General features: G+C 43.8%; 1 protein-coding gene across 1 annotated transcript; it reads right to left on the bottom strand.

Moving 5' to 3' along the window:
* Positions 1-279: 279 nt before the first annotated feature.
* slc4a2b (solute carrier family 4 member 2b) lies at positions 280-27,905 on the bottom strand (the record flags this gene model as incomplete). The annotated part of the gene is made up of 23 exons (XM_083678399.1): positions 280-3,704; positions 3,997-4,170; positions 5,149-5,318; positions 5,553-5,806; positions 6,133-6,299; positions 6,776-6,865; positions 7,121-7,354; positions 7,851-8,045; positions 8,202-8,350; positions 8,588-8,794; positions 8,942-9,158; positions 9,401-9,581; positions 9,927-10,036; positions 10,248-10,449; positions 10,795-10,930; positions 11,033-11,213; positions 14,499-14,588; positions 15,415-15,551; positions 18,058-18,302; positions 19,329-19,438; positions 20,038-20,267; positions 20,460-20,628; positions 27,855-27,905. The coding sequence occupies 23 exons, from the start codon at positions 27,903-27,905 to the stop codon at positions 3,624-3,626; spliced, it is 3,780 nt and encodes a 1,259-aa protein (XP_083534525.1). The 3' UTR covers positions 280-3,623.

Below are 27,905 nucleotides of genomic sequence, written 5' to 3'. Positions count from 1 at the left end.
GTTATAATTTCTAAATGGTGAAACCAATATGTACACAAACACCATCAAATAAAAGCTGAGAATCTGTACTTTAACCTCACAGTGATTGTTTGATTTCTAATCCAAACTTTTGGAGTGTAGAGCCAAAAGGAGGCAAAGTACTTCACTGTCCCATTACAGAACCATATCTCACCATCTGTGATATATTAAGCAGTAAAGTTTTTTTTAATAAATATGACACGTAGACATCTTGTTATGACTGTTGGTGGAATTACAATGACACTCATGTTAAATAGAAAATTAACTTTATTTTTCATCAATATTTGAACTACAGTATGTATGTACAGAGAACATAAGCAACAAACACTGAGAATGTTTTGTGTTTCTTTTAAAATAGAACTACAGTATATCAACTTGTATGGTGGCTTCTATGAATCATGTACAGATATAATACCTTCCCTCAATCCATCCCCGGACCACAGACACAAACGGCAAACCAAAAAACAGATCTTGCACCCCACCAACTAGCCTCTTTATAAATATTCCCTCTCTAATCTACCCAGGATCATGGTGAAAACATCTTCAACCCTAACCCTAAAGGTGCCAACTCTAATTGAACTTGTGTGTTATTATGAAAATAGGGTTGTGTATGATAAAAAAAAATATATACAACTGTCACCCAAACACATATAGCATACATCCATGTGCTGCAGCTATCATAGTATGAAAGATATCAGGTCATGCATACTGTACCATCAATGGCACAAATACTGTACATGACGCAGACAAGCCCGTGGAACGATGAGGACTGTAGTTTAGAATGAGGTGAAAAAAAGTGCATCAAATATAGAGAGGTAAGAGGGGGAGGCATGGGATCCAGTCTCCACACAATCAAACATTGTATTTCAGGTTAAACATACACTCATGGAACACTTTATTAGGAACACTATACTAATGCTAGGTAGGGCCTCCCTTTGCTCTCAAAACAGCCTCAATTCTTTGTGGCATCGATTCCACAAGATGTTGGAAACATTCCTTTGAGATTGTGGTTCATGATGACATGATTGCATCATGCAATTCCTGCAGATCTTTCAGGTGCACTTTCAAGCTGTGAATCTCCCATTCTACCACATCCCAAAGCTGTTCTATTGACTGGGAAGGCCACTGAAGAATACTGAACTGAACTGAAACTTTGCTTTGTGACATGGTGCATTATCATGCTGGAAGTAGCCATTAGAAGATGGGTAAATTGTGGCCATAAAGGGATGCACATGGTCAGCAACAATACTTAAATAGGCTGTGGCATTCAAGCAATGATTGAGGGGTATTAACGGGCCCAAGTGTGCCAAGAAAACATTCCCCACACCATTACACCACCTCCACCATGAGAAGGTGTACAGGTGTTCCTAATAAAGTGTTCAGTGAGTGTATATTCATTAGTCTTATTCCAGACATGTATCCATTCCTAAAAAGAAATAAAAGACATTAAGGCCTCCCTCTGGGTGATGCACATGTAATGAGATTGTCTACACAGATTGAATGGACATTTTGATCAACAGTATCACTGATCAGCGTACATTAATGTTTAGAACTTACAATGCAATTGCTTCTATCCAACACTTAACTGATTACAATCACTAACATGCTAGAGTGTTTAAAAAATATAGCTTATGATAAACCGTGGAATGTTGCTAGGGAAAGGATGCTGAACCCCTTTGCCCACCTCAACTCATAAACCAGGAGGCTAGAAAAGTGAGACAACATTTGATTGTTCTAACCACACGCAAAAACGATTTACATGACGGGTTTGGCAAGAAAGGAAATTACACACACACACACACGCGCGCTCTCTCTCTCTCCTTCAACTGATACATTTTATGCTGACAAGTTGACAACTTGCACACACCCAATGAGCAATGAGAACTCAAGTGACCCAAAACATACATGGATAATTGCCCTTAATCTTAACCTCACAAACATATGTTGATGACCTTCAGAGGGATTCAGCAGAAGATAGACTGCTAAACTGCACCATATTCAATAACAATAACACTACAAGGAGTTTATGTACTGTCGCAAATGCAAATCATAGTAATTTGCTATGTTTAGTGCATATATACTGCACTTCAGGAATGTGTTGAGATGTGAAGCACGTCAGAGATGTGATGACAACAGTACCTGAAATGAAAACTAGGGAAAATACAGACCAATATTTTCAGTCAAAGTATATCCCAAAATATTGTTAGCACTTAAAAAACATTATTTGGTACTTTAGTAGCAGACCACAGTCTCCCTCTGCTGGAGAATAATCACTGAAGAAGGTATGCCTTTTTCATATCCTCTCACTGTACAAGGCTATACTCAAATATGACCTCACATCCCATCACATGCCAATACCAATCTGCTGTGGTCAAATACCAGGGTGGGATTACCACTGCCTTTGACATAAGCTGATACATCTGTCTGCAGTCATACATTTGTGTCCACTTTGCAATCAGGGTTAATCAAATCGGTATCTCTTACTAGTGGATTTCTTTGGGGAAAACAATCTATAGCAATACTCTATTTAACAGCTGATAATTCAATATGACTATAATGACACTTTCAAGTAAAATATAAAACATTTATAATAATAAAAAACTAACTTCATGTCTAGATTTGGGGTCTTAAAAAGTGCTGAGAGCTTCAGGGAGCTGTTCAATGAATCAATAAACAGCTGTTCACAGCTTCAATGAACAGCTGTCTAGAAAGAAGGCAAAAAGGCAAAAGGTGGAGAATGTTTCTCAGTACAGCTAGCGTTTTCTTCATAAGGCGCTTAGTGAGCTAAAAGAGCAAAAACACAAAAAAGCAAACAAACTTGAATAATAAAAAGCTCAATATGTTAAATATATTGACTCAAGGAATGTATCCCATTATATCCTCCACACATTCAATGTGAATCAGAGCAACCTTTCAAGGTTGAAAATGAATCATTGTGTACCAAACTACCCATCATATACTGTCTATTATTGGAATAAACATTAAAACATAAAAATCTCTTCACGACACGACCATAGAATTTGAACCTCTCTTCCCCTGAAAATGTTTAACATGGCAAATATGCTGAAATATATAAAAACATGTGTGATGAATGAAATAAATATTCTGAACTGGTTGGAGAGTCATTATTCATCCCTGTGCCACAAAGTGCTCTCGGTCAGGTTAGGAGCCTTGCACAGGACAAGAAGCTGTATGGTTTCAACTGTGTCCCAATTTCCTGAGGAGGAAGGCGCATCCACTTGTGTGTCATGTGAAGGTAAGCTGGTCCATAAATCTGCAGGGATGGAACTATCCCATTCACCATTGCCCCAGTGATTTGATTGAGGATTGAGGATTGACAGGGGCTATGATAGATTTTTTTATCCCCTTTCTGGCAAAGCAGGATCTCAGAAAACTCTTCCTACATGCCACATCTTTGTCAGGTGGCAAGGACCAACAGGGCTCAATGTTGATGGACCACATTACACTGTCACTGGGGGCCTTTCATTGATGTTCTTTAGGCTCCTTGCTGGTGGATCCCTCTGTCAGGCATCCCATTGGCTGGTAGAGCGATTGGCAGGTAGGTGTAGCCACTGAGGGATGAATATGGTGCATCAGGGCATGGGTCACACAGGCATGTGCATTTCTGTGTATTCGTCCTGGCCCTCTCTGTCATCGAAGGTGGGCTCTGCTTCATCCGCATCCAGCTGTTACACAGAGGAGTAGATAGAATGTTAGGACAGAGCATCAGCTACAGTCAAATGTTGACTTATTGCATAGAAAACCATACAGACTATATTACAAATCAATTCAATTCTATTGAAATCCCTCTTACTTCAAATACATTTATCACAAAGCCTTTATCAATATCAGCCTGGGCCTGAAACCCCCAAAGTGCACAACACACACAGATAACCAAGGTAAACCTCCCTTGACGTTTCATCTGAGGTGCTCTTCCAGTATATAGAGTAGTCCTACTGTGCCCCCTGGTTGACTTACACACTGCATCTCTCTGTGGGAGAAGATGCGAGGCAGGAGGAACATCCTGACAGGGACGGTGAGGATGAGGACGAAGGGGAAGGCCAGCGAGGCCACGGTGGACATGACGGCCCACAGTGCAGCCAGACACACCAGTTGAATCAGCGTGAACAGGTGCATCCGCAGCGTACGCACCTGGGAAGACAGACATGGGAGCAGTTCATATGGTGGACTCCCCAATAAAGGATTGAATGAAATTATGTATATGGTCCTGTGTGGCTCAGTTGGTAGAGCATGGCGCTAAGGTTGTGTTTTCAATTCCTGCCGAGATCACATTCAGTAAAACCTCATGGTGATTGTTTGATTTAAAATCCAAACTTTTAGACTGTAGAGCCAAGGCAAAATGCTTCAATGTACCATTACAGAACCATATCTCATCATCTGTGATATATTAAGCAGTAAATCGCTTACAAAAAAAGTTTTTTTTTTTAGTAAATGTGTAGACATCTTGTTATGACTATGTTGGTGGAATTACAATGACACTCATGTTAAATAAAAAATTAACTTTTTCATCAATATTTGAACTACAGTATGTATGTACAGAGAACATAAGCAACAAACACTGAGAATGTTTTGTGTTTCTTTTAAAATAGAACTACAGTATATCAACTTGTATGGTGGCTTCTATGAATCATGTACAGATATAATACCTTCCCTCAATCCATCCCCGGACCACAGACACAAACGGCAAACCAAAAAACAGATCTTGCACCCCACCAACTAGCCTCTTTATAAATATTCCCTCTCTAATCTACCCAGGATCATGGTGAAAACATCTTCAACCCTAACCCTAAAGGTGCCAACTCTAATTGAACTTGTGTTATTATCAAAACAGGGTTGTGGATGATAAAAACGAAGATCTTGCACCCCACCAACTAGCCTCTTTTAAATATTCCCTCAATTCCCACCGAGATCATATTCAGTAAAAAGAAACGGATGCACTCACTGTTCTGTAAGTCACTTTGGATTAAAATGTCTGCTAAATTATATAATGTACACGCAAGACCAGACACAATCAACATGCGAGCAACACAATGACCCAGTGAAGTGTATACCCTGTCTGACATGTTTTCTGGGTGGTGGGAACCACTTGTTCTATCCTTGCCACCTTACCTTGCGCACGTAGGTGTGGTCGGGGTGGTACTTGGGGGGCATGAGCAGTAGCATCATGCGCTCTGTTAGCTGGATGCCGTTGAGTGACATCACGCCCATGTAGAGGAAGATGCCGAACAGGACTGCGATGGGGATCTGACGCAGGAGGTCTCCAATCACTATGGACAGGCCTGGAGGAGGGTTCATGATGGAGAAAGAGGGCATTGACAAAGATGACATTCGTGTTTCAGATGCTGAACACAACAGCAAGATTCTATTCCAGATCGAAGGAAGACAGGGTTGGGGTAAAAGATAGAGAGAGTGCTGAGTATAACATGACTTAATGTCTAAATAATAAGAACATCTACATTCTGTCATTGTTTTGTAGATATGCACATTCCACTCTTGATCTGCTTGATACCCACCAACGAGAACAGCCACCAGCAGCCCTGTGACCCTCTGCTCTTTGACTTCCTGGATGCGGGGCTTGTCGCCGGGGGCGACAGCCTTGCTCATGACGGTGAGGGCGTTGGCGTGGGTGACAGAGCGGACAGTGGCAGCAGCCATCCAGGGCAGGCCGAACAGGGCCGAGGTCCCGCCCAGCACCACAATCAGCAGCAGATCCAGGTGGAAGCCAGAGCCCTTCAACAGCATACGCTCCTTCTTACTCACTATCAACCTGGGGGGAGAAGAGGTAGAGAGGGGGAGAGAGAGAGAGAGAGAGAGAGGGAGAGAGAGAGAGAGAGAGAGAGAGAGAGAGAGAGAGAGAGAGAGGGGGAGAGAGAGAGAGAGAGAGAGAGAGAGAGAGAGGGGCAGACAGGAGGAAGGTGTGAGATAGAGGGGAAAGGTGAAAAGTGAATAAACACAATGTTTTTTGACAAAACAGTCATATATGATAAATGTCATATGATAACACACATACTCTATATCTTCCATGCCATGCCCTTGCCTATCTGAAGGCAGCTAACAAGATATTACAGAGGAGTGCTCTGCTGTGTGACTCACGTGGTGATCTGTGTCTCCATGAAGATGAGGATGAAGACCAGCAGAGCGGGCAGCAGGCAGCCGAACATCATCCAGATGGGGAAGAGGCCATCAGAGCCCAGGGGGTTGACCACCCAGCCACGCTTGTCTGGACTCGTCACTGAGAACCCACTGGGCACGCTCAGTTTCTACACAGGGTCAGGAGGAGAGACAGAGAGAGGAGTGAGATGATTAAGATTATTATAGAGTGATGAAAAACAACCTTATATCTTGGGTTATGATCAAGTCAGAGACTTGTACCTCCCAGATAGTGCCCTAACTGGTCATGAGAAGATTCCCTAGTAAGTGTAAAATAGGAGAAGAGAGAGGGGTGAGATGAATAAGGGTCTATGACAGAGTGATGACACCGTATGTGACGATATTGAAATTATAGTTGTATACATATTACAAAGTTATACATTCTTTGTTTAGAAAATGTAAGTAAAACAACCTTATATCTCAGGTTATATGATATGAAGATGACAGTTGTAAATCCCAGATTGTGCCGTAACTGCTCAAGAAGATTTCCAAGTGCATAATAAACAAATTAAGTCAACTTACTTTATGAAAGAAAACATGAATGAAATTCTTTTAAGGGGAATATATGGACCAGTATTTCACTGACCTGTGTGAAGGTGTCTTGTAAGCTGCAGTCCAACAGGACCATGATAAGGATGGCTATAGGGACCCCAAAGTCTCCAATGACCCTACGGAACTGAACACATAACAGATAGGCTTGAGTGCAACAGGCGACAGTATGTTACAAATACTGTATATACATCTACTATTTGTGGTCACTCATATAGTATGAGTAAGATGACACCTATATTTGTCAGATCACATTCATGAATTGTAATGATGCACACATGTTTCTATTGGAATAAATACTTATGTTGGCATATTCAGAGTCTGAATGATCTGAACATTGATTCCATGTTAGTGGGGTATATGTTTCTCGTCACACAGTTACCCTGCCAGGGAAGAAGGCACTGTTCTTGAACTTGCGCAGGTAGAAGGCTATGAGGAAGGTTCCGGACATGAGCACCAGAGAGAGCAGTGCGGTGTTGGGTTCTCCTGTGATCTTCAAGGGACTGGGCGAGGTGCTGTTGCCAAGCGGCAGCGCCAGGCTGATATTCTCTGTTGAGATGTTCCCCGCTGTGCCGTTGTTAAGGGAACAGCGCTGCAGTGGGTGATCCACGAATGTCTGCCCGGTGACACAGAGAGTTTACATTAAAGCATCGCTTTTGGCACAGGCACAGGCACACACGACACAACACAACCAAGATCACTTAACAAGGCTTCAGAGGGATTAACACTGACATCATACTTTTGAGGGGTACACACACACTTTCCAGGAATGGAGACTAATCCATACACAAATCCATTTCAAGTCTGTGCCACAGAGTTCTATAAATAGCAACATTCCTAAAATCATAAGCCAGGATAATAGTTTGGCTCTCAATCCACTTAACTTTGCTCTCCTATCAGGACCACTCAATCACAACAGATCTTAAAAGACTGCAGTTAGGAAAACATACTCAATTCGACCCCATGTTCTGAGTAGAGTCCAATGTGGCATCAGTTTCAGTCACAACCCCCTTACAATTTCACATGCTTGGAGCTCTTGGAACAGCTCTACTACAGCATATGAATGAACACTATTATCGTTATTAGGATCATTCCTTGACATTCAGGTGTACCTTGCCCAGCTTGGAGAAGGTCTCGTAGATGAAGATGAGGGAGATGAGGAAGGAGAAGATCTCCTGGGTGAAGCGTGAGACGAAGCGAACCAGGAAGCTGCCCTCGAAGGCCACCATGAGCACCACGATGATGATGAGCCAGAACCCGATCCACACCCGCCCTGTCAGGTACTCGATCTCGTTGCCCTTACAGAACTGTGGACACACATACATGTACGCATGAACACACACCCACAGAGATCACAATCAGTCGCAGGAACATAAGGCATACTATCATACCCTTGTTAAGCATAGAATCTTAGGATGGTGTTCATGGTCACTGAAACCACCTATATGTTATGTAGTACTCACAGAGTAAAACGCCTCTTCAAACACAAGCAGGGGTCCAGAGAAGCCCACCACCAGGAGAGGTTGGGCCCCCAGGAGACAAAAGAGCACTCCCTGCATCGCCGTTGCGATGATCAGCTCAGACACCCCAATCAGACCCTCAGTCTTCTCACCTACCACCAGGCACAGTCACTCAACAGCTCATGCAACACTGACTGCTTTAAACACATGCTCAAGTATCTGGTTGTGAGATTAATAGTGATAGACTATTTTGGGGCTATTTCGCATAATCCCATATCAACATTTATATCCACTGTTTGATTTGAACACATTTTTGGGTTTCAGGTTGAGCCTGTAGATTGGACTATTTTGGGCTACAGTATCTGAACATTATCCTCATTCAGACTCACCGAGTAGGCCTCCAAATGTGACGGCAGGGGAAAGGGCAGCAAAGTAGATGAAGATGACGGCAGCCATGCACTGAGCGTTCAGGGCGTCCTTGAAGTCGCTGACATACTTTGGGTAGCGGCGTTTCACGTCTCGGATCAGCCCACCGAACGGCCGTCCCGTCCGCTGCAGGGGGTCATCTGAAGGCTTAAATGGTGTGAGGAGGGCCTCTGGGATGCACAAACACAGAGTTAGCTATGTTTAGAAGGCATTAGAAAGTTACAGTTTGGAGGGAACCTATATTTGCATGGATTGTAACTGAAAGACTATCTGCGACAGCATCTATATGTCAGACTAATTGATGAAGAGTCCCTCACCTTTATCCTCCTGGCTCTTGGGCTCCTTGGCCTGCAGCTTGACCTCCTGCTCTTCCCTCTTGCGGAGCATCTCTCTCTGGAAGCGAGACACGGAGCGCAGGAGCTCATCCCCGCCCATCTCGGAGGGGGGCAGCACGATGCTGCAGTCCAGGAAGCCATTGATGGCGTTCAGCAGGTCCTGTCTGTCATCAGCCAGGTAGGCTGACTCATGGAAACTCTGCAGAGGGAGGGAGATTCACACATCATAGCCAGGTGAGTGTTCATACAGTAAGTGCTGAACAAGAAGGAAATATATCATGCAGTGTATAGATATGTTCAACAATTGGTCACAACTATTATAGTCAGTATACAAAAAGAGACAACACTGAAGATCAAAATAGAGACAAATAAAAGGGTTTTGACTGAACCTCCATCCACATTCATACATCATAATGCTCTGACCACAACAGTGCCTCTTACCTTGTCAGACATGAGTGTGGAGATGGAGCGTCCTATCTGGTGGTAGTCCATGTCGGTGCTGGGGGGTCCCAGCAGGACGAACAGGAACCTGACGGGCACAGGGACCTCCAGGACTGAGTCCAGCTCCACCGCCTCTTGCAGCCTCACAAATGCCATGGTGGGCTGCTCCAGGAAGTCCACACTGCCTAGAGGAGGGGAGTGTGCCGTCAAGTCACAGGCTAGCAGTATACAGCATGGTATCTCAATGGAGAGCATAACATTGGAGCTCTTGTGAAGAGAGGAGGGAAACATTTAAATCAAAAGCTATCAGGGGAGACTCGTGGAGGTAGAAATCAGAGTGCAGGAATGGAACACACGTTTGATACCATTCCTTGTTCTATTCCATGCATTACAATGAGCCTGTTCTCTGATTTCTGCCTCCACCAGCCTCCCCTGTAAGCTATAGTACACAAAGGCAAATTATTGCCATTATCAATAGTTGTGGTCTCTTTCTAATGCAATAATTATGGGGTAGAGAGAGGATTACTCACCCACAAGAACAACAGTAGCCTCAGCGTTCTCTGGGATCTTCTCCAGCAGCTTGAGTTCATGCTTGGACTTGGACCTGTGCATGCCGATGGCTGGAGAGGCCTCTTTCTGCAGGGACACAATGATTGAGGACAGATTTAACCAGTTTCTCCTTACTTTGCTATCAAAATAAAGACACTTAATCATGACATTATTATGGTTTTATATTCATTTCTATATTCTACACCAACTGCACACAAATTCTTACCTACTCTCTACAACAATCGAATAATCTGCCTAGTGCCTGGCTACATTCTCAATCCCTGTGTGAAGCCTGTACCTGAATCTCATTCTTCTCCATGTCAATACGTGTCTCGGGGTCACCGCCTGTGTTGGTGGTACCCATGAGGGGGTCGGTGACAGAGGGCTCGGGCTGGGAGATGTGGTTGGTGCTGTGGTGGTGGACCATCAGGCTGCCAAGGCTGGCAGCGGAGATGTTCCTGGGGAAGGGGCTATTGTGCTCCTTCTCATCGCTCGGGTGACTGTGGGAGGGAGGGAAAGGGACACAGAGGTTGAGCAGGAGAGAGAGGATGTAACAGGGCCAGGAGACATCGACTAAGGAACGAGGCAGCGGGGGGCAGGCAAGGGAGACACAAATACATGGCAAGTTCAATGTCTGTTAATTAGTACTAAAAAATGTACTTTTCTTTTTAGATCCAAGATAATTTGCTTTAATTCTATACTAGTATTGTGTACCTGCATGTAAAAAGTGGTACTAGATAAGCTAATGTCAAGGCTCATGGTGTTATGGTAAAATGGGTAGGCCTTTCCACTAAGCTGTTCTACTTGCTTGTTTAGTTGTGGTTAGGTGTGGTTCCCCTAGGTACCTGTGTTTGAGCAGCAGGGCTCTGAGCACGTTAGAGCGGTCCTCTGCCTTGATCTGGTCTGAGATGATCATCTGTTCCACCACCTGGTGGGCAATGCCAGGTAGGGTCTTCTGGTCCAGGTCCAACAGAACCGCCCCTGGGAGCACAGGCACAATCACGGTTCAATCCCAATACAATCCCGGTTACGGCAGGGCAATCTCCCTCTCTCTCTCTCACACACACTGACACAGACACACACCATGTGAGATGGTCTTGCGGAGCTCCAGCAGGCTGCGGAAGGAGAGCGAGGCTACGTGGGGTTTCCCCCAGCGGTCTGTCTCCTCCTCCACGTCCTCCTCAAACTTGATCCAACGAGCCGTCTCCCTCCACTGCATCTCCTGGTTCTTATCCATGATAAGCTCATTCAGCTCCACAAACACCTGGGACACAAATACAAATGGTAAGCAGGGAGAACATGGGGGAGATAGGTAGTGATAGGGGGCATGATATACCTTCATACATATCCAGCGAGTGTGATTTGTTAATGTTCGAACCAGCATCCTCCACAACCACTTTAAAACAGCCCCCAAACCTGTCCGCATTTCCAGCTTCGGTTTACCTGTTCATTTTCTTCTCAGACTTGATGCTGCTTAGAAATGGATATTACACTTACAGTATACAAGACACAGGTGGCAGAGAGAGGAGTTGTATACACTGAATAGTGACTGACCTGGATGTAACCCCTTGAGAAAGGAATATAACTATTTCTTAAAACCATGCAAAAAGCATGTTGATGCCAAAAGGAACATACTCACCAGTGTTCATGAGTAGCCATCAACATTTGGGGGCAATAATCAATAGCAAAATGAGACGACGCAATTTTTCAATAGGTCTACCTTTCATTGGACAGAGCAACCTGTCGGTCTACCTCGGCTGCTTTTTACAGAAGTCATATGCAACCCATGTAATGGTTCAGGAGGAAACTCAACAACTAGAAACTGCATTTTGGTGCACTCTTAACTGCCTACTGTATGCAATGAATGGATCTTAGATGTACAGTATTTATTTTTTTGCAACTTTGCTATTTTGCTTTTATTTGGGCAACTTTGACAATGCCCCTCCCAAAATATTAACAAGATGTCTTAATGCAATTCATTAATGTCATAAGCATATCATTCATTTGATAGATTTTTCAATTCATCTTATTTTCATCTTATTTTTTGTGACCCTTGAGCATCGTCTTCCCACTCCTAGTGCCCCTATTTGTACACACACCTCCACTGGCCTTACATGGCACTCCCTCCACTATATCTTCTAACCACGTCCTTACATTTCATATCCCCCTCAAAAAATTCTGGGAGGATAAGTACATCCAAGGAGAGAAGCAAGCTTATCGCTCCATGCTGAAATAATCTACTAAAACATCTTTGAAACCCTGAAATATAACACAGTATCGCCCATCATTACTGGCAGGAACATTTATGGAGAAAGTACCAATGCGTTACACCACCTCCACACTACCCGCGTAGCGTGCGCAAGGTTTCTAATCATTTTTGCCATCCACATTATCCGCATACGGTGTGTTGCGTCTGCCAGCAGAAGCTCTAATATAGGAATTGTTTCCATTTGAGATGTGCCACACTAAGCAAACCTTTGGAAATCCTACATTCATCTGTCTCAATCTCATGCATTCATCTGTAATTTTCTTATTTTTGCTTGCCTGTCCTGATCAATTTTAATGTGGATATACAAAAATTACGGTTGCTCGTCGGTGCTCACGTGTGAGTAATGCGGGGCTGGTGCTACACAGAATATCATACCAGCCACATAAGTGCGCTGACGAGCATGCGTGGGTGCTTGGCGTGGAGCGTCTCAAAAAGAATAAGTTTCTATTTGACACGCAGACGAAAACAGGTGTTCGCAGACGCTTGCAGACGCATGCGGGCGGTGTGGCTGAAATTATAGAGAATTATTTTGAAACATTTGCATGTTGTTGGCGCACGTGCGGCCAAAGTGGTTCTGGTATTATTGAGACCTGTAGCGCCGCATTGCTAATAAAAAGTTAAGTAAGCTACTTTTGGGCAGGTGAAACATGGCAGCAGAGGAGAGAGAGCGAGAGAAATATGTGAACTGTTCGCCCCTAGACAAAGAGTGGTTTTGCCCCAATATTTTATGTAAATATTCAGTCATTTACTTGCATTTCGCCCCAAGGTTAAGTTTGGCAGGTAAATATTACACGTCACTAATAAACCCCTGACAATCACCTTGAACTGACTGTGGATGTTTCGCCCTAAGGTTAACAACATTTTCATAACATGGAATATGTATGTCTATGATTATGACAAAATAGGTCATGAACTTTGTGTCCTGAATGGTAGTACAACCCTGCTAACAGCCTAAATAACAAGAGTATAGGCTCTACACACATCCAATATTGTAACCTCACCAGCTCATCAGCCTCAGGCAGGCTACCAGTGGAAACTGCCATAATCAAGTAGGCTAAACACGAAATGATTCAAATATTGCCATGTGGATAACTACTTTGTGCAAATAAAAAATACATATAAATGGCTGTAGTGTCTGCAAAGAGAAAGTAAGACAAATCCAAAATGATTCATTATTATGTTATTTGTTATCAATAGCCAAGGCATGAATGTAGACTTATGGAAAGGAATCCCTTCCAAATGAAGAGTTAGCACATTGAGAACATCAAGATTTTAAAAAGGCCTGTGATAATCTAAAAGACAGATAATTTGATGGTGGTGAGGAAATCAATAGTTACATCACTGCATTTTTCCTGTTGCCAAAAAGCGCAAGGATTATTTTCATTTCTTCAGAGAGCGCAACAGACTGTCCCATAGATGGGGTGATGGTATACCTCACAAGGTTAGTAACACAAATTCTATCCCTATCCAACCGGTATCTTTTAAGGAACTCTGCTTTGTTTGTAGAACATCTCTCCTCTCTTGAAATGTATGTGCACACCATGCCTGCAGCCATCTATCAGTAACTCGTAGTCTACTCTTAACAAGTAAGGACACCTCTTGAGGTCTACTAAATACTTTTGGAGTAATGAGAACTGTTATATCTAAACAATGTTGACAACTATACGATAGCTTTTTTTAATAATTAATACTCTAAGAGGCTTGATAACTACCGGCCCTGATGCGGTAAGAGACAAAACAGAGAGCTCGCTGGTGTACAAGGAGTTCATAATTGAGGGGGCAATATCGAGGGAGCAATATTGTGGAGGTAATAAAACCTAATGCTCCACCCATACTCGGTGCCTATGCCAGTGTTTTAATACATTATTAACTTACATATGCAATCAATTATCAGCATTGTCAAGGTACTTTTCAAATATACAGCTTACTTTTTGCACTGCAAAACCAAGCAAATGCAAGATATTATTCCACTTGTCACCAAATGCAACAATTATTCTCGTTAACACAATATCTATCAGCACAGCAGGAAAATGAAACCCACATATCCATTGAAATATCACATCATACAGTAGTAGTAATCTTGTCACTCAACCAAGGGCTAGTTAGAGGACATTAGTCAAACTCCATGCTGGTGCGTTAGGTGATCACAACTGCCTGGTTTAGTCAAATAACTTGACATAACTAATGGATGACTGTACCCGTGCATAGAACATAAACAACACGCTACATGCACACACGAAAATCCCTGGAACCTGGCTTTGGCCCGTTAAACGGCCTCACCTTCTTGTGGTGAGCCACATGGCTGGAGAAGTCCAGCAGCACCATGCCGTCTGGCCGGGAGGCAGAGCGGTACAGAACCACCGGTACAGACTGGAGGAGTGAGAGGGTGGAGGACTGGGCTCAAGCGGCACACAGAGATAGGGACCCTTATATCACCCCCCCCCCACACACACACGCACACACACACACACGCACACGCTCTGGCTCTCTCTCGCTCTTGTGCACACACTCACTGCCTGAGAGGAACCTGTTGTTTACCTGACTGCTGGGAGCCAGTGTGTGTGCGCGTGTGTGTTAATAAAACATAGCTCCCTCTCTCAAGAGCTCCTTGTATCTAGTTACCTGAGCTCCTCTCTTCCTCTTTCTTTTGGGTGTGTGAAAGGAAAGAACTAAATCATTCATTTTTAATTGTGTCCTGCCCCCTGTCCTATCCACAAAAGACAGGGGGGCTGCGCCAAAATTGAGAGAGGGAATCAGGGGAAAACATTGTGCAGGATTGTCAAGTTGATTTCTAATTCATTGTTTCTCTTCAGCAACGATCCCCTCCTTTATTTTTTTTAATTAATTTGATCTGCATGGGCAGAATAAGAAAATATTGACCCGCTATTTAACATTGTCACAATAATGGTATGTAAAATGTTGCAACTGCTCCCTCCCAAGAAAAAAACTTCACCCATCCAACATGGCATCACATTAAACAAGCAACAACTCATTTTAAACTTCTGTTGCTTCACCTAATGCACCCTTAGCCCAGTAAGTCACAATATTCAACACATCAGGAAATCCATAAAACCATCTGCCAACTTACTACCTACTCATATCAGTAGTAACACTGAAAGAGTATATGGGGTTGAGTGACACTGTGCTTACACCATAATATGACTGTGTATGGAAGTGCTCTTTAGTGGCATCTCACCTCATGTGGGGTGCGGTTCTTTTTTTGGCTGCGGGTGCTAGGCTCCTTGTGGTCCTTGCTGACATGTACCACTTGACCCTTGGTGCTCTTTCTGACCAGGTGTCTCCGTACCCCAGGGACATCCTCAAAACGATGGCCTAGAGAGGAGAGAGAGAACAAGAAGACAAAGAAGAGTGTGAGTGAGCACAACCATAGCCAGGAAAACAGTATAGGAGACAGTGGACAACCTATACACAGATACCTTGAGAATTACAGTGCCTGTTTATATAATGGTTGTGAAGGTCACTCAGATCCCAAGCACTATGATGAAACATCTTACAGTTGTGAATGTTGACCATTGAGCCTTTATAAGGCACTAGGCCACACCTATTAATTTTAGGATTGGTTTTCCCAAAAAGAGACCGTGTGCTCCTGGCTCTGGGGTGACCTCACCCCCACAGATCAAATCTCAGCCCAGTCACAGAGGCCAGAGCAATGTCTTTGTTCAGTTGTCCCCTGCTACAGAGGGTATGGTTACCAGGCTGGCCAAACACCAAGGACAGAGACAGGGAGACTGGGTGGGAGACAGAGACAGATATCTCACTGCTGCCATGGGGTAGGAAAGGTGAACTTTGTTGCACCAACAAAGTTGAAGAAAAAGTAAAGTGCATGAAGGTATATGCAAACTGACCAAGAATATGAACTTGTGGGAAGTAGAAATGACATTCATTACGATGTAGTATGGTGTACTGAAGCAGGTCCCCAGTGGAGTAGAGTCAGTATGTGGCCTTACCTCTGTCTGTGGTCCTCTCCGCCGTATGAGGAACACCTTGGTTGTTGTTGAGCTTCCTCATCAATGCTTGTACTCATCCCCTAAAACTCAGATGTCTACCAGTGACAATTCTTCACAATGTCTGAGAAGAATGAAAATGGGCAGTCTTCACTTCCAACAAATGAGAGAAAGTTCTGCTTTGCAAACCCTCCAGTCTTCAGGTGTAGCTGTAACCTGTCATCCCTGGGGTTCATTGGTCCATTGTCAAGTGACCATCCATCCTAACAGCTCCAAAATATGTCCTGCTCCATGTGTGTCTGTGTGTGCTGGGGCAGCCCTTGAGTGGGACCAGGACCTGACTGGCACTCTTGAGGGAGAGGAGATTTGTGGTGGGCGTAGTGCTAAAGCTGAAATGGGCATGAAGAACCATGACCTCATGCTTCTCAGTCTCCTGTCCGTGCGTGTCCACAGCAAGTTTGGAGAAAAGCAGAAAAAGTTACCATTCCTTGACCGCCACCTGACCTCTCCGGGGTTGAAACCGTCCGAGTACATTAGCTAGGAGAGGTGCAAACTACAGTGGGTCGAACAAAAGGGGAAGGACAGTGATCTAATAATTCCTATTGTTGAGCAGTGGCCAGCCACAAAAGCCCTTTTCCCAGGCTGATTTACAATGGCGGGAAGCAGATAAAAGAGGACACACCAAGAAGACTTCTGATGCTGTCAGGGACCCTTAAAAAAGCCCCGCCCTCATGTCACAAAGGCACGACGTTAGCCAGAACATCTGGACACTGGACACAAATCTATGACATTTATCATATATCTACATCAATCTACTCAGATTCCCAGTCATGTTTTTCTTTCGGACTACTTAGCTCTTCCCCAATGTTTAATAGGCACTAATGGCTCCCGGATTGGTGAACCTGGGGCAGGTTTCTCAATTAGCCACTGGGTTGACTTTGGCCTGGTTCCAGGGGCATCAGCTGACAGCGGGAACGGCTAATTTAATTACATGGGCCAGTCTGACACTCTCTCTGATAAGCTGCTGCTCTCTGCTGAGGGGTCGAGTCCCTGACGTAAATCACCCTGCCCCCCAGAGCAAGCACCCCGCTGGTCAGGGGGGCCAGGGACGTCACAGGGCAGCAGGGGGGTTCCAGTCACAGCACTAGAGTGACACATGGTGCCCCTCATTAATGTACCCCTGTGTGCCCCCCTTCACCCCACCTCTCCTCACCACCTCTTTCTGCTCAGAGCATTCCAACCTTCAGTGAAGCCCAAGCTTCAAGACTCCAACACTCTAATCAAGGTGCTCAGCTGGAGGGACAATAATGTAAGATATCAAACGGGCCGATTTCAACACACACGTCACACACACACCAGCCAGAACCCGATCCACACTCGCCCTGTCAGGTACTCTCTTGTTGCCTTACAGAACTGTGGACATACACATACACATGTACGCATGAACACACACACACACACACACACTACACACAGGATAAAAACACCTGGGCCCTCAGAGCGAGAAAAAGATATTAAGCACTTGATTAAGTCAAATTTAAAAAGACATCTTTAAAAGTTCATCTGGCACGGCAGTCGTAGTGAACACTCAGGGAGGTCAGGGAGAGTTTAGATTCCCTGAAGAGTTCAGAGCACGGGACTTCCAAAGTAATCTCCCAATGGACAACAACAGACTAAAAATGGGCATCAAGAGACAGGAAACTTTCCAGAACTCTGAGCAAAACACGTTATCTATACAAAGAACAAACCCAAATGTCTAATTTCATTCAATGCCCTCAAGTCTTATATGATTTTTTTTACAAGCATTTATTTTTATTTTTTACAAGCAATTTAAATAAAGCACTAATACATTGCTTTAGTATAAAGACACTCACTCTTGATGCCGTCCAGATCAGCTGAGGCCAGCGTCTGAGCCTCGCTCTCGTCCGTGGGGATGCGCTGGTACTTGGCCTGCTCAGCGCCCGTCATGTTGCCCGTGCGCCGGCGCTCCGTGAGGTCGTAGCTGCGGCTGGCTGAGGAGACCCGGGTCAGCAGGTTGGTGGAAGTGTCGGTTGGCCCGGTGGAGAAGGCAGGGCTGGACACAGCGCTTGGACTACTGGGTGAGGCTGGACAGGGCTTTCTGTGAGAAGAGAAAGAGAGAGAGAAAAGAGCAGACTTAAAGGTCAACATGAGATTAGAAGTGAACCAGAGGCATGCAAGGCAACTAAACATTCAGGAGACAAGGCCAATAGGTGACAGGAGGAATGAAAATGTTCTGGCTCTGTACTTCTCGTAAAACATACATTACCAAACTCAGAGGAAGCTAATTTTACAGTACAGAAGAATAGTTTTCTATATTACAGTTATTAGTACAATAGCACAGTTGAATCAAATCATTCTAAATTAAGCAATACATGTATACTTAAACTGGGGTGAAGATTCCCACTTAGTATTCATAGGACCAGAAGGTTCCCACTGAAACCAACAAGCACTCACCTTTTCCTTAATGACAAACCGTCTCCAAAGCTGTTCAAGGCAGTCGCAGAAAAACTTGGTCAACTCCTCAACTATATTCCAAACTTCCTTCTGTAGTCAAAGCAATCCACTATTTGACCCCTCTGTCTTTCAATCTGTGGTATTATCAAGTATTATTACTCAAGTCCACAGGGACCAAGATTACAATAGAATAGAGAGAAGAGAACTAAGCCGGCAAGGCTACATCCAAGACAAGATGGGGAGCTAATGTGCTATGAGACTAAATGCCACAGGTGGGGAGGGTCGGAGAGGTGTGTTGGTGGAGAGGTCAGTGTTTTCTATGGAAACAGGTGATATATGGGTCTCTGTGTGGGGAATGATTCAGGTCTATTAGATCAGGCCCCAGCAGGCTCCCTAAATGCCTCTGACATGGTAACGTACAGTATGTGCCCAGCCAGTCACAGTCCAGGACACACACACCCTCATCTCTCTGATCCAATCAGTGCACTCGTGTTAACGCTGAGAATACCTCTTAGAATGAGCAAAGTAAAATGAAAAAAAAAAAAAAAAAGCATACATGTTGTGCTTTGAAAGAGTTTCAGGCTCAACTTCCAATTCTTACATCATTACAGCATTATGGTAATGATATGAAAATGTGTGTATTCAGAGATAAGAGATGAAGGACACTTACTCTGTGCCTGTGCCCACGGCGGACTGGGGTATGATGTCCAGCCCCCGGGCAGGATGAGGGCTCTCTGTGGCAGGTGTGGCCGAGCGGTGGTCTTCATCAGACAAAAAGAACTATGGAGGGAGAAAAAAAAGATTGAGGAAGAAGATTTAGGATTTAGAGGCCATCTCAATTCAACAGTACAATACATATATATACACACAATATATAGTACCATACTAAAAATAATTGTGTTTAAAATAAATAAAAAGCTTTGAGAAAAGCATGGGGATAATGGAGGGGACATTATACAGTATGTTACATGGGATGATGAACACATGCTGACATCATTACAGGTCAAAACCGGTCATGTTTTGTAACCCTAAACGCAGTAAATAAATGATTAAGCCCCCCCAATTAAATATTCATAGAGGAAAATATGATAATGCTATGTAAAGGGGTGAGTTAATCCACTGTAGCTATCAAGAGGACCATATAAATAAACCAAAGTCTTAATCTAAATTCTAGCAGCGCTCAACCTACTAAAGAAAACGTTAGTTGTGTGAAGTTATTGCATGCCAAAAAGTATACGGTAGTGCTTTCCCATTCTTTCTATCACTGAAGCAATTGGCTTGTTATTACTTGTAAACCTTCTGAAAATACAAAGGAAATTAATAGTTAGTTTTACTATAACTATTATTTAAGCTCTCTGGTAAATGTGAAATATCATTACCTGCACATCTCTTTCGACAGCATCACTGTCTGTTTCGGCATGGCTCTCTGTACACTCTTCCTCCTCCTCCTCCTCATCCTCCCCTTCCTCTATGGTGAGGGCTCCGCTGGGGCCTGGGCTGCCCTTGCGGTCTTTGTCCTTTTTCCTTTTCTTGCCGCTCTTCTTCCTCCGTCCTTCGGAGGGCAGTTTGGACAGTGGGTGGTGGATGTGGTGGGAGGAGTGACGGTGGTCTGGGGGGTTCAGAGATCAAGTGTTTAATCATTTAATGTGCTTTTCAGAGAAAGTCTCTTGAAAGAAATCTATTGTTTGCTAAGATGAGGAAATTCCATACACTATTTCTGTACAACAATTATGTTCTTGTGTGTGTGTGTGTGTGTGTGTGTGTGTGAGAGAGAGAGAGAGGAGTGAACGCCTGTATTTACACTCAAAGTCCTCCTCATTGTAGGTGCGGTGCTGCTCGTCAGGGACTCTGGGGGCGGGGCTGAGGATCTGCTGGAAGCGCTGGACCCCCAGGGCTTTGTTCAGGTCCCCTTCATCCTCCTCCTCTTCCTCCCGCTGCGCCACTCGCTGGGACGAGGCAGGCGCCTCCGGCTGAGAGGGAGATGAGAGAGAGATGCCAGCTTAATCGTGGGAAGAGAAGATGAAGGGATGTGGCTTCAAGTTTCCTGATGAAATTATCCTTCAACCAAATCTCAGTGACTCTCACAAAACCAACACTAGAGGGAGTTCTTGTCATAAGGAAACACAAGCGCTTGTGCTAGGTTCTTATTCCATGTGCTCTCAACATCAGCCTTAGATTCAAAACAGTGAGTGACTACAAACTTTGATCAATTGCTGCACTTTGACATGGTCAGGCAGTGGTTGTGAGTGGTCTGATTGAGATCATGTGGGTAGGTAAGTGATCTTCGTTCCCCTGCAGGGCTGAAGGCAGGCTGCAGCCCTTCACTGTTGGGGGTGTGTTGTAATAAGGGCAGGCCGCAGAGGTGGAGTGGGTGAACGCACCCCTCCACTCAGGGATATCCTATGTCCATTTCCAGGCAAAGCAGATGTTGCCATAGATACGGCACAGATCCTGTGGCTCCCACCATGCTCCCCTCCTGCGACACAAGCCTGAGAGAGACACGACACCATGCCTCATTGGATGCCCCTCCAAATGTGTCTCAGGCCATTAAACACGTCATTAGAAGATTAAATTCTCCCTGTGTGCTCTGGAGGGAACCATGGAAAGTACATGGGCTGATCAGCTATTTGGCTGCTCTCACCTGAAGCTGATCAGTGAACTTTGACCAATTATCAAAGGTTTGGTCCTTTTTAACTGAAACTTTCACCAAATATCACCTGGAAGAAGCATTCCTGATTGATGAGGTGAAAAACAACATGAAGCATATTTGAGGGAGCACGCATTGCATTCTCAACTTGCTTGAATATGGTGTATGCTTTTTCAATTTGAATATGGTGTATGCTTTTTCAATTTCAACATTACAGTATTTAAAAGTACCTTTATTTAAGTGTCAGCAATGGCATCTGTGTGTACATAAAATACACAGACAAATGTAGTCCACACTCAATTAAAGTTGTTAACAAAGCACAAGACTGTTTATCTTCACAGCACTCTCTACCAGGTCTCACACAGAGTTGTTATGGTTTAACTGGTTAGTGTACACAAAGTAGACAGGTGTGAGCACAGAGCCTTGCTGGCCCCAAGAGATCTCTAATGTGTCTCATTTTGAGTGTAGAAGAGAGAGTGGCCAAGTTGCACACATTCAATGTGAGGTGAAATTCCTCTTAAACCTTGGTCAATCAATGGTTCTGACAGTCCCATATTTAGCCCTTTAAGAACACTGTATGGGACTCCACCCTTACCTCAGTGACCTCTAAGGAAAACCTGCCATCAGTGAGTCAAATACCCATTACCAAAGCCATATTTTTTTTTTTTGTACTGACGGTTTGAGAGTTGCTTGCTGTGTCTGTGTCTCAAGCCTTGCTTCCTGTAAGCTACAATCTAAAATTGGAGTCTGATAGTCCCACCAAATAGTACATTTAATGTGTGAGTGCAAGGTGATGGTCAGTTACTTCCACAGTTGACCATGAAAGTTATTGTGGATTCCAGACCCACAACCCAGAGATTACATGCACCATCAATGCTGCAAATCTCAACCACGTAATAGGGGCATAAATATTGATTTAGAAGAATCAATATGACAGTCAGGTCTACCTCAAAAAGACACATCCCCCATTCAGACACATTGGAGCTCCTGGGGCACTGAAGACGGAATTCATTTTTACTGTCGACTCGTATATCGTTTCTCGGTAAATCTCTAGAGCTGGAGAGGATATGTGAGGAATTCCCAAAGAGGTGAAAGAATTTCCCACAACCAAAAACATGTGCAATAACAATCCCAGAGTGGTTGGGCTGAAAACCATTGCAACACCGACCGAAGGTGAGCCCAGTAGAGACAAATACATGAATGGATGAAAAAATCACAATCAAAGCATCCCAAAAAAATATTCTGTTCTATAAAATTATTAAAGATATTGACTATAGGCTTTCTTGCTACTCGCTCCTCAACAATGAGTGTGTTGTGGGACTTACCAGACTCATGGTACAATAGGCAGGCCAGGCAAGGGTGCTGAAATCAAGAGCGGCGTTTTGGGTGGCAAGTGGCCCAAGTCTATGGCAACTCTGTGGAGTTCTGAATTTCAACACCTCTATAAACCACAGCAGGTAGGAGAAAACCCTCTCCCCTTGCCCACCTGTGCCGCAGCGCGTGATTCCCTAATCAGACCCCTATCACAACCTGGCACTTGACCTATCTGCCTATTGTGGTATTGTAGAATAAACAAGACTCTTTTGCTCATGCCCACTCTGAGGACAAACACACCTGAAAGGGCACGCCGTGTTTGAACTGCCTCACACAATACCTTGCATTCATCTCTTCATTTTACCTTAGGTATGTCAATATTGACCACGATGCTTTTGGCCCCTTAATCTCTGTTTCTGTCAGAGAAAGCCCTGGAACGTGCTGTAGCTGCTAGGGGACACTGTGTTAACATCTAGCAATGCACAGTACTGAAGATTTAGAGACATCTAACCTCAAGAGAAGGACTGTAAGTATATGACTGAAATGTTAGAACCTTATTTGAAGGAACATTCTGTAAGCTTATTGTAGGAGGACATGCATTGAAAATATGTTGTTGTTTGTTGAGTAAGCAATGGGTTTTTCCATGATTTGTTGTCTGGGTTGCAGTCATGATACATTAAGTATTTACCTTTGCTTGACTTAAATTCAAATGGACTCAATATAATACTGACCTGCCACTATCCTTCTCAAGGCATTGAGATCAAATAAACTGCTCTAATGCTTCACTATAAGCACTGGAAGTTTGAGCTCACATACTATGACAGACAAGAGGACAAAGACATAAAAAGATGTACGACAGGCTTCAGAAGAGCTTTGTCTTGTGCGTCTGGCCCAACAAGTACTCTCATCACATTAGACTAGAGGGTGGACAAAGTGCATTCAGAGGTGAGGACAGGGTGTTCATATGGGATATGAGCTGGGGAGATGTGCTCTTTTGTATTGATACATTCAGGCCAGTCACTTATAGGATCCAGTTTGTGCGCCTACACAGTTAACAGCTAAACATGTGTGCATGTTCATATCAGGCTCTGGCAACTGCCGGAAGTGAAAAAGAATGCTTTGCTAGGAATTAGGTTGAGTATGGGCAAAAAAAAAAACATGTAACCCGAGTCACCTTTGGGACTTTTAGTTTGCGAATGCCTTCCCCTGAAAACCTACTCCTACCTTAACTACTCAAAGTTAGTGCCTACTACTGCTAAACCACCATGTTGAAGTACTTACTTTTTAAATGTATTTTACACTTTTTGGAAGTGTGCCAATTTCACACTATAGTAACGTGTAGATGCTATCGTTGTACTGTCATTTTTGCATGCACGTTTTTCTAGGAGACTGTATTGGATACATTAAGTAGCCTACTACTGGTACCAGTATAATTATCACTATCAAAACTAAACATCAAAACCCTCACACAAGTGAAAATAGAGATACAATCAGCCACACATGATGTGCATAAGGTACAGAGAGCCCAGAGAAAGCTTTCTGAGCCATTACTTCAGAGTAAAACAGAGGGTAGTATGCCACCTACAGTTTAACATTAACCAGGTGTGTTACATGCCAGTAGCGTGTAACTAATACACAGCTGGTTACCTATACAGAAGGCTGTAGAAGAGATTATCTATGCCACAAGGTGGCTCACATCCTGCACAGACAGCATTTTGAGAGGCAGACAGAGGAGAATGGTAGGTGTTCTGTACATGTAGTATAGGATCATGTAATACTGTAACTGAGGCCTGACGTGGGTTATCTGATGCCAATCTGCAGCAGCTCAGTGAGAGTCTGCCAAGTCTGCCTACCTGGTCATACCCCCTATGGAGAGTGTTACTGTGGAGCTTACCATACATGCAAGGCCACCGTCAATTACATCATCAGCTTGCATCATCAAGTTATTGTCTCGTCAACAAGGCTTGAAAAGGGGCAATTAAGCATTGGGCTCTGAGATTTCAAGTCAATCAAAGGACACTAAGGAGAAACAGCAGCCAACTAGGCCATGACTGGGACTGACCTAAATGCTATTACTGCTAAGTATTACCTCACTGATAAGGTGATATCTCTTTAGCTACGCATAAGAAATGTACTACAGCAACATTGAAACATGTGCCTGAGGATGTATGACATTGGATGAGTCATGAACGACATGGTGAACGGAGGGGGAAGGGGAGTCGGGAGAGGGGGCATTATTCTGATACCTCTCTGGCTTCTATGGAACATTACTAGTGTGTCACTTCCAGCGGAAGGGTGACTCACTAACAACCTGGCTGTCTATAACACTGTTCACAGAAATGGCTGCCGTGAGTTTTATGAGAAACACTTATTGTAGTCCACCGTTGAGAGATCTAGCGTGCTCCAATTGCTGGCAGAGGAGGGGGTCGCCTTCAGTAATCACTGACGCATTAAGATAACCATGAGAAATAATTAGCCCTTCAGTTCACATAAACCCTCAACAAGACGATTGGGCTGTTGACAAAATAACAAGACCATCACAAATGCCTCAGAGTTGGACAGTGTGACAAAGTTCATGTTACACATATTACAAGTGTTGTAACAACCTACCTCATTATTTTCACTGTGACTAGAAAAACAACCAAATTACAGGCATTTTGCCTGAAATGTTCCCAAATGTGAGGACTCATTTATATTTTCAGCCTTCAAAACCAATTAGCTGCTGGGCACATGTTGAGTGGACAGGAAATTAAACACCACTCAAGTCCACAAAGGAGTGGAACTGCTGCACAGGATCCATACCACGTGAGTCTTACAATATGTTGAACCTAAAAACTCACCTTTTCTGTGTATAGAAATTCCATTGAACTCCAGACCGGATTCTCAGTCCACCGTGACTCTTGCGACAGTATTTGCCTTTTTTTGTTCGGAATGTAAAAATAACAACCAACAATAAAACCACCTTTTAACCTCCGCCTCCTGTCCCTTTCAGTTGCCCCCCGTCACGTGACAATGGTAGTGCATCGTGACAGAAAGAGGACATCATAAAGTTTCACAATGCTAGCTTTTCCCAAATCCAAACAGGATTATCTGAACTCCCCTTACACACACACACACACACACACACAGGAGATAATTATTAACTAGGGGAGCAACTGCAAAGAAAACGACCAATGACAGCCTCTCCTCAGGCATATCGCAAACAGAGTTATCTTTAGTTAGTCGTCCAATTGGCTTTGCATTAACTCATCTGAAAAATCCAATGCAGCCATTATGTTGTAAACACATATACTGGTTAGCAACCAGGTTGTGTACTGACTGCAGTGCAATTCTCAATAAGAACAAAAGAAAGACTATGAAAAGTTTAGAAGGCTGCCAACAGTCTGAGACAGACAGACATATAGATAGATAGATTCTGCCCCCTGCAGTCAAAGCTAAGGCCCTGTAGACACGATTCAAATCATAGCCCTAAGGCTCTCAACCAACACCTAGGACAGGGAAAGGCCAAGGGTGAATAAGGAAATGTCACAGGAGTGGTCTCTGGTAACTCTTGCAGGACATAAATTAGGAATTACCAGTCGTGCCACTCCTGGGGCTATCCATGTCACATATTGTATACACACACACACACACACACACACAACTCATTTTGTATTCATGTTGTTTGCAGCTCTGCAGTTATCAGCTCTGCAGGATATGCAGTTCATTCATGTGTTGTTCAACTAGAGAATTCCATATCGCAACATTCTACCAGAGGGAGAGATTCCAGACATAAGCAGTGCTGGTTGTTTATCCAATGAGAGTCAGTCCACCTCCCAAGAGGCAGGCCGTCAGGCCCTGGGGGAGGTCTGGACTGCAGCAACACATGATGGTGTAACATGGGATAGGAAGCAGACTGAAAAATGCCCAGCTAAAGAAAAGCAGGCATTTTCTGAAGGGGTAGTAGATCAATACAATGGCTGGAATATAGGTGTGTGTGTGTGCGCATGTATGTATGTCTGTCTATGTGCACCTAAGTATATGCATTAGTGTGTGAAAAAGCAATATGGGAGAAATGCACTCAAAATTACAGAAAAAATTAATTTGTGCCTGTTTCAATACAAAAAAGAGAAAAGACTCAAAGGAGCCAGAGCCCACTAAAGAGGAAGCAAATTTGCAACTTTGTTTTTTCATTGATTGCTGAAAAGAAAGCTATTTAAGAGACATTGTTTTAGGAATAACCTCGACTATTTCTCGATGCCTGCCAAAGAAACGTAATCATCCTCTTAAGATGATCTTATTTTAAAAGGACTCAAATGTAATGCTCGCCATTGACCTTGATCAAAGCCAACTGGCTTTCTGAGCCTTATTTCTGAGCCTTTACCACAAGGCTTCTTCCCGATGCCAATACATCTAAACAGCCCGCATGACAAACTGCACACTGTAAATGCTTAGAAAAACAACAGCAGCTATCTTGGTACAGCTAGTTATTTCTAACAGGGCACTGGGTTCAGGAAAGAAAATGCTCAAATTGTATAACCTTTGACATCCGCCTTTCCCCACCCAGCCAGGGCATTTAGTGAGTGTACCAGGCAGTTCTCAAATGGTGCCCATGCCAGAGGGGCTTGAAACCCCCTTAATTTTCTGAATAAATGAAATGTGTCTAAAAGCGGCTGTAGTCAGGGGATTCAATCCTTAGTAGTGCCTGGATTTGAACATAGTTTTCTCTGACAGGAACAGTGCAATCCAAAATGTACACTCAGATGCCAAAACATTGTGGACTGGAGGGGCTGATGAAGCAGAAATCGTGCGTAGAGAGAATGTGTCAGGAGAGAATAAAAAAGGCATGGGGCAATCATAGATGAAAGCCTTTTTGTCAGTGCACCAATTTGGTATTATGAATAAATTGACAAATGTATACATTGCATAAAAAGCAATATCAATTTATGCTGAAAGCATTTCCCTTTGATTGTCAACCATGCGTCTCTGATTAATGTGATCATTTTTATCGTGCGGTAGACGTTAGGATTAGGACCCAATTTACCACCCTTTTTCTGAAGTGTGCACTTGTGCACTCACCTTCGAGGATTTAAAAAGCATAAGATTGGAGTAAGCATGGTATCCACCATATATCTTCTACCAATCCATTCCTATTTCAAATCCATATGGTGGAGTGTACAAGTGCACACTTCGGGTAAAGGGTGAAGATTTAGGACACAGAATAACTGAGCACTTCCTCTCTGTGGATGGGCTTACAGTGTGGATGAAGGCGTCGGTCACCTCGCTGGGTACGTCTGGGTTGCTCAT

Source organism: Argentina silus (genome assembly GCF_951799395.1).
Source record: "Argentina silus genome assembly, chromosome: 1".
Taxonomy (NCBI): domain Eukaryota; kingdom Metazoa; phylum Chordata; class Actinopteri; order Argentiniformes; family Argentinidae; genus Argentina; species Argentina silus.
The sequence above is the reverse complement of the archived record's forward strand: the minus strand, read 5'-3'. Positions and strand labels throughout refer to the sequence as shown.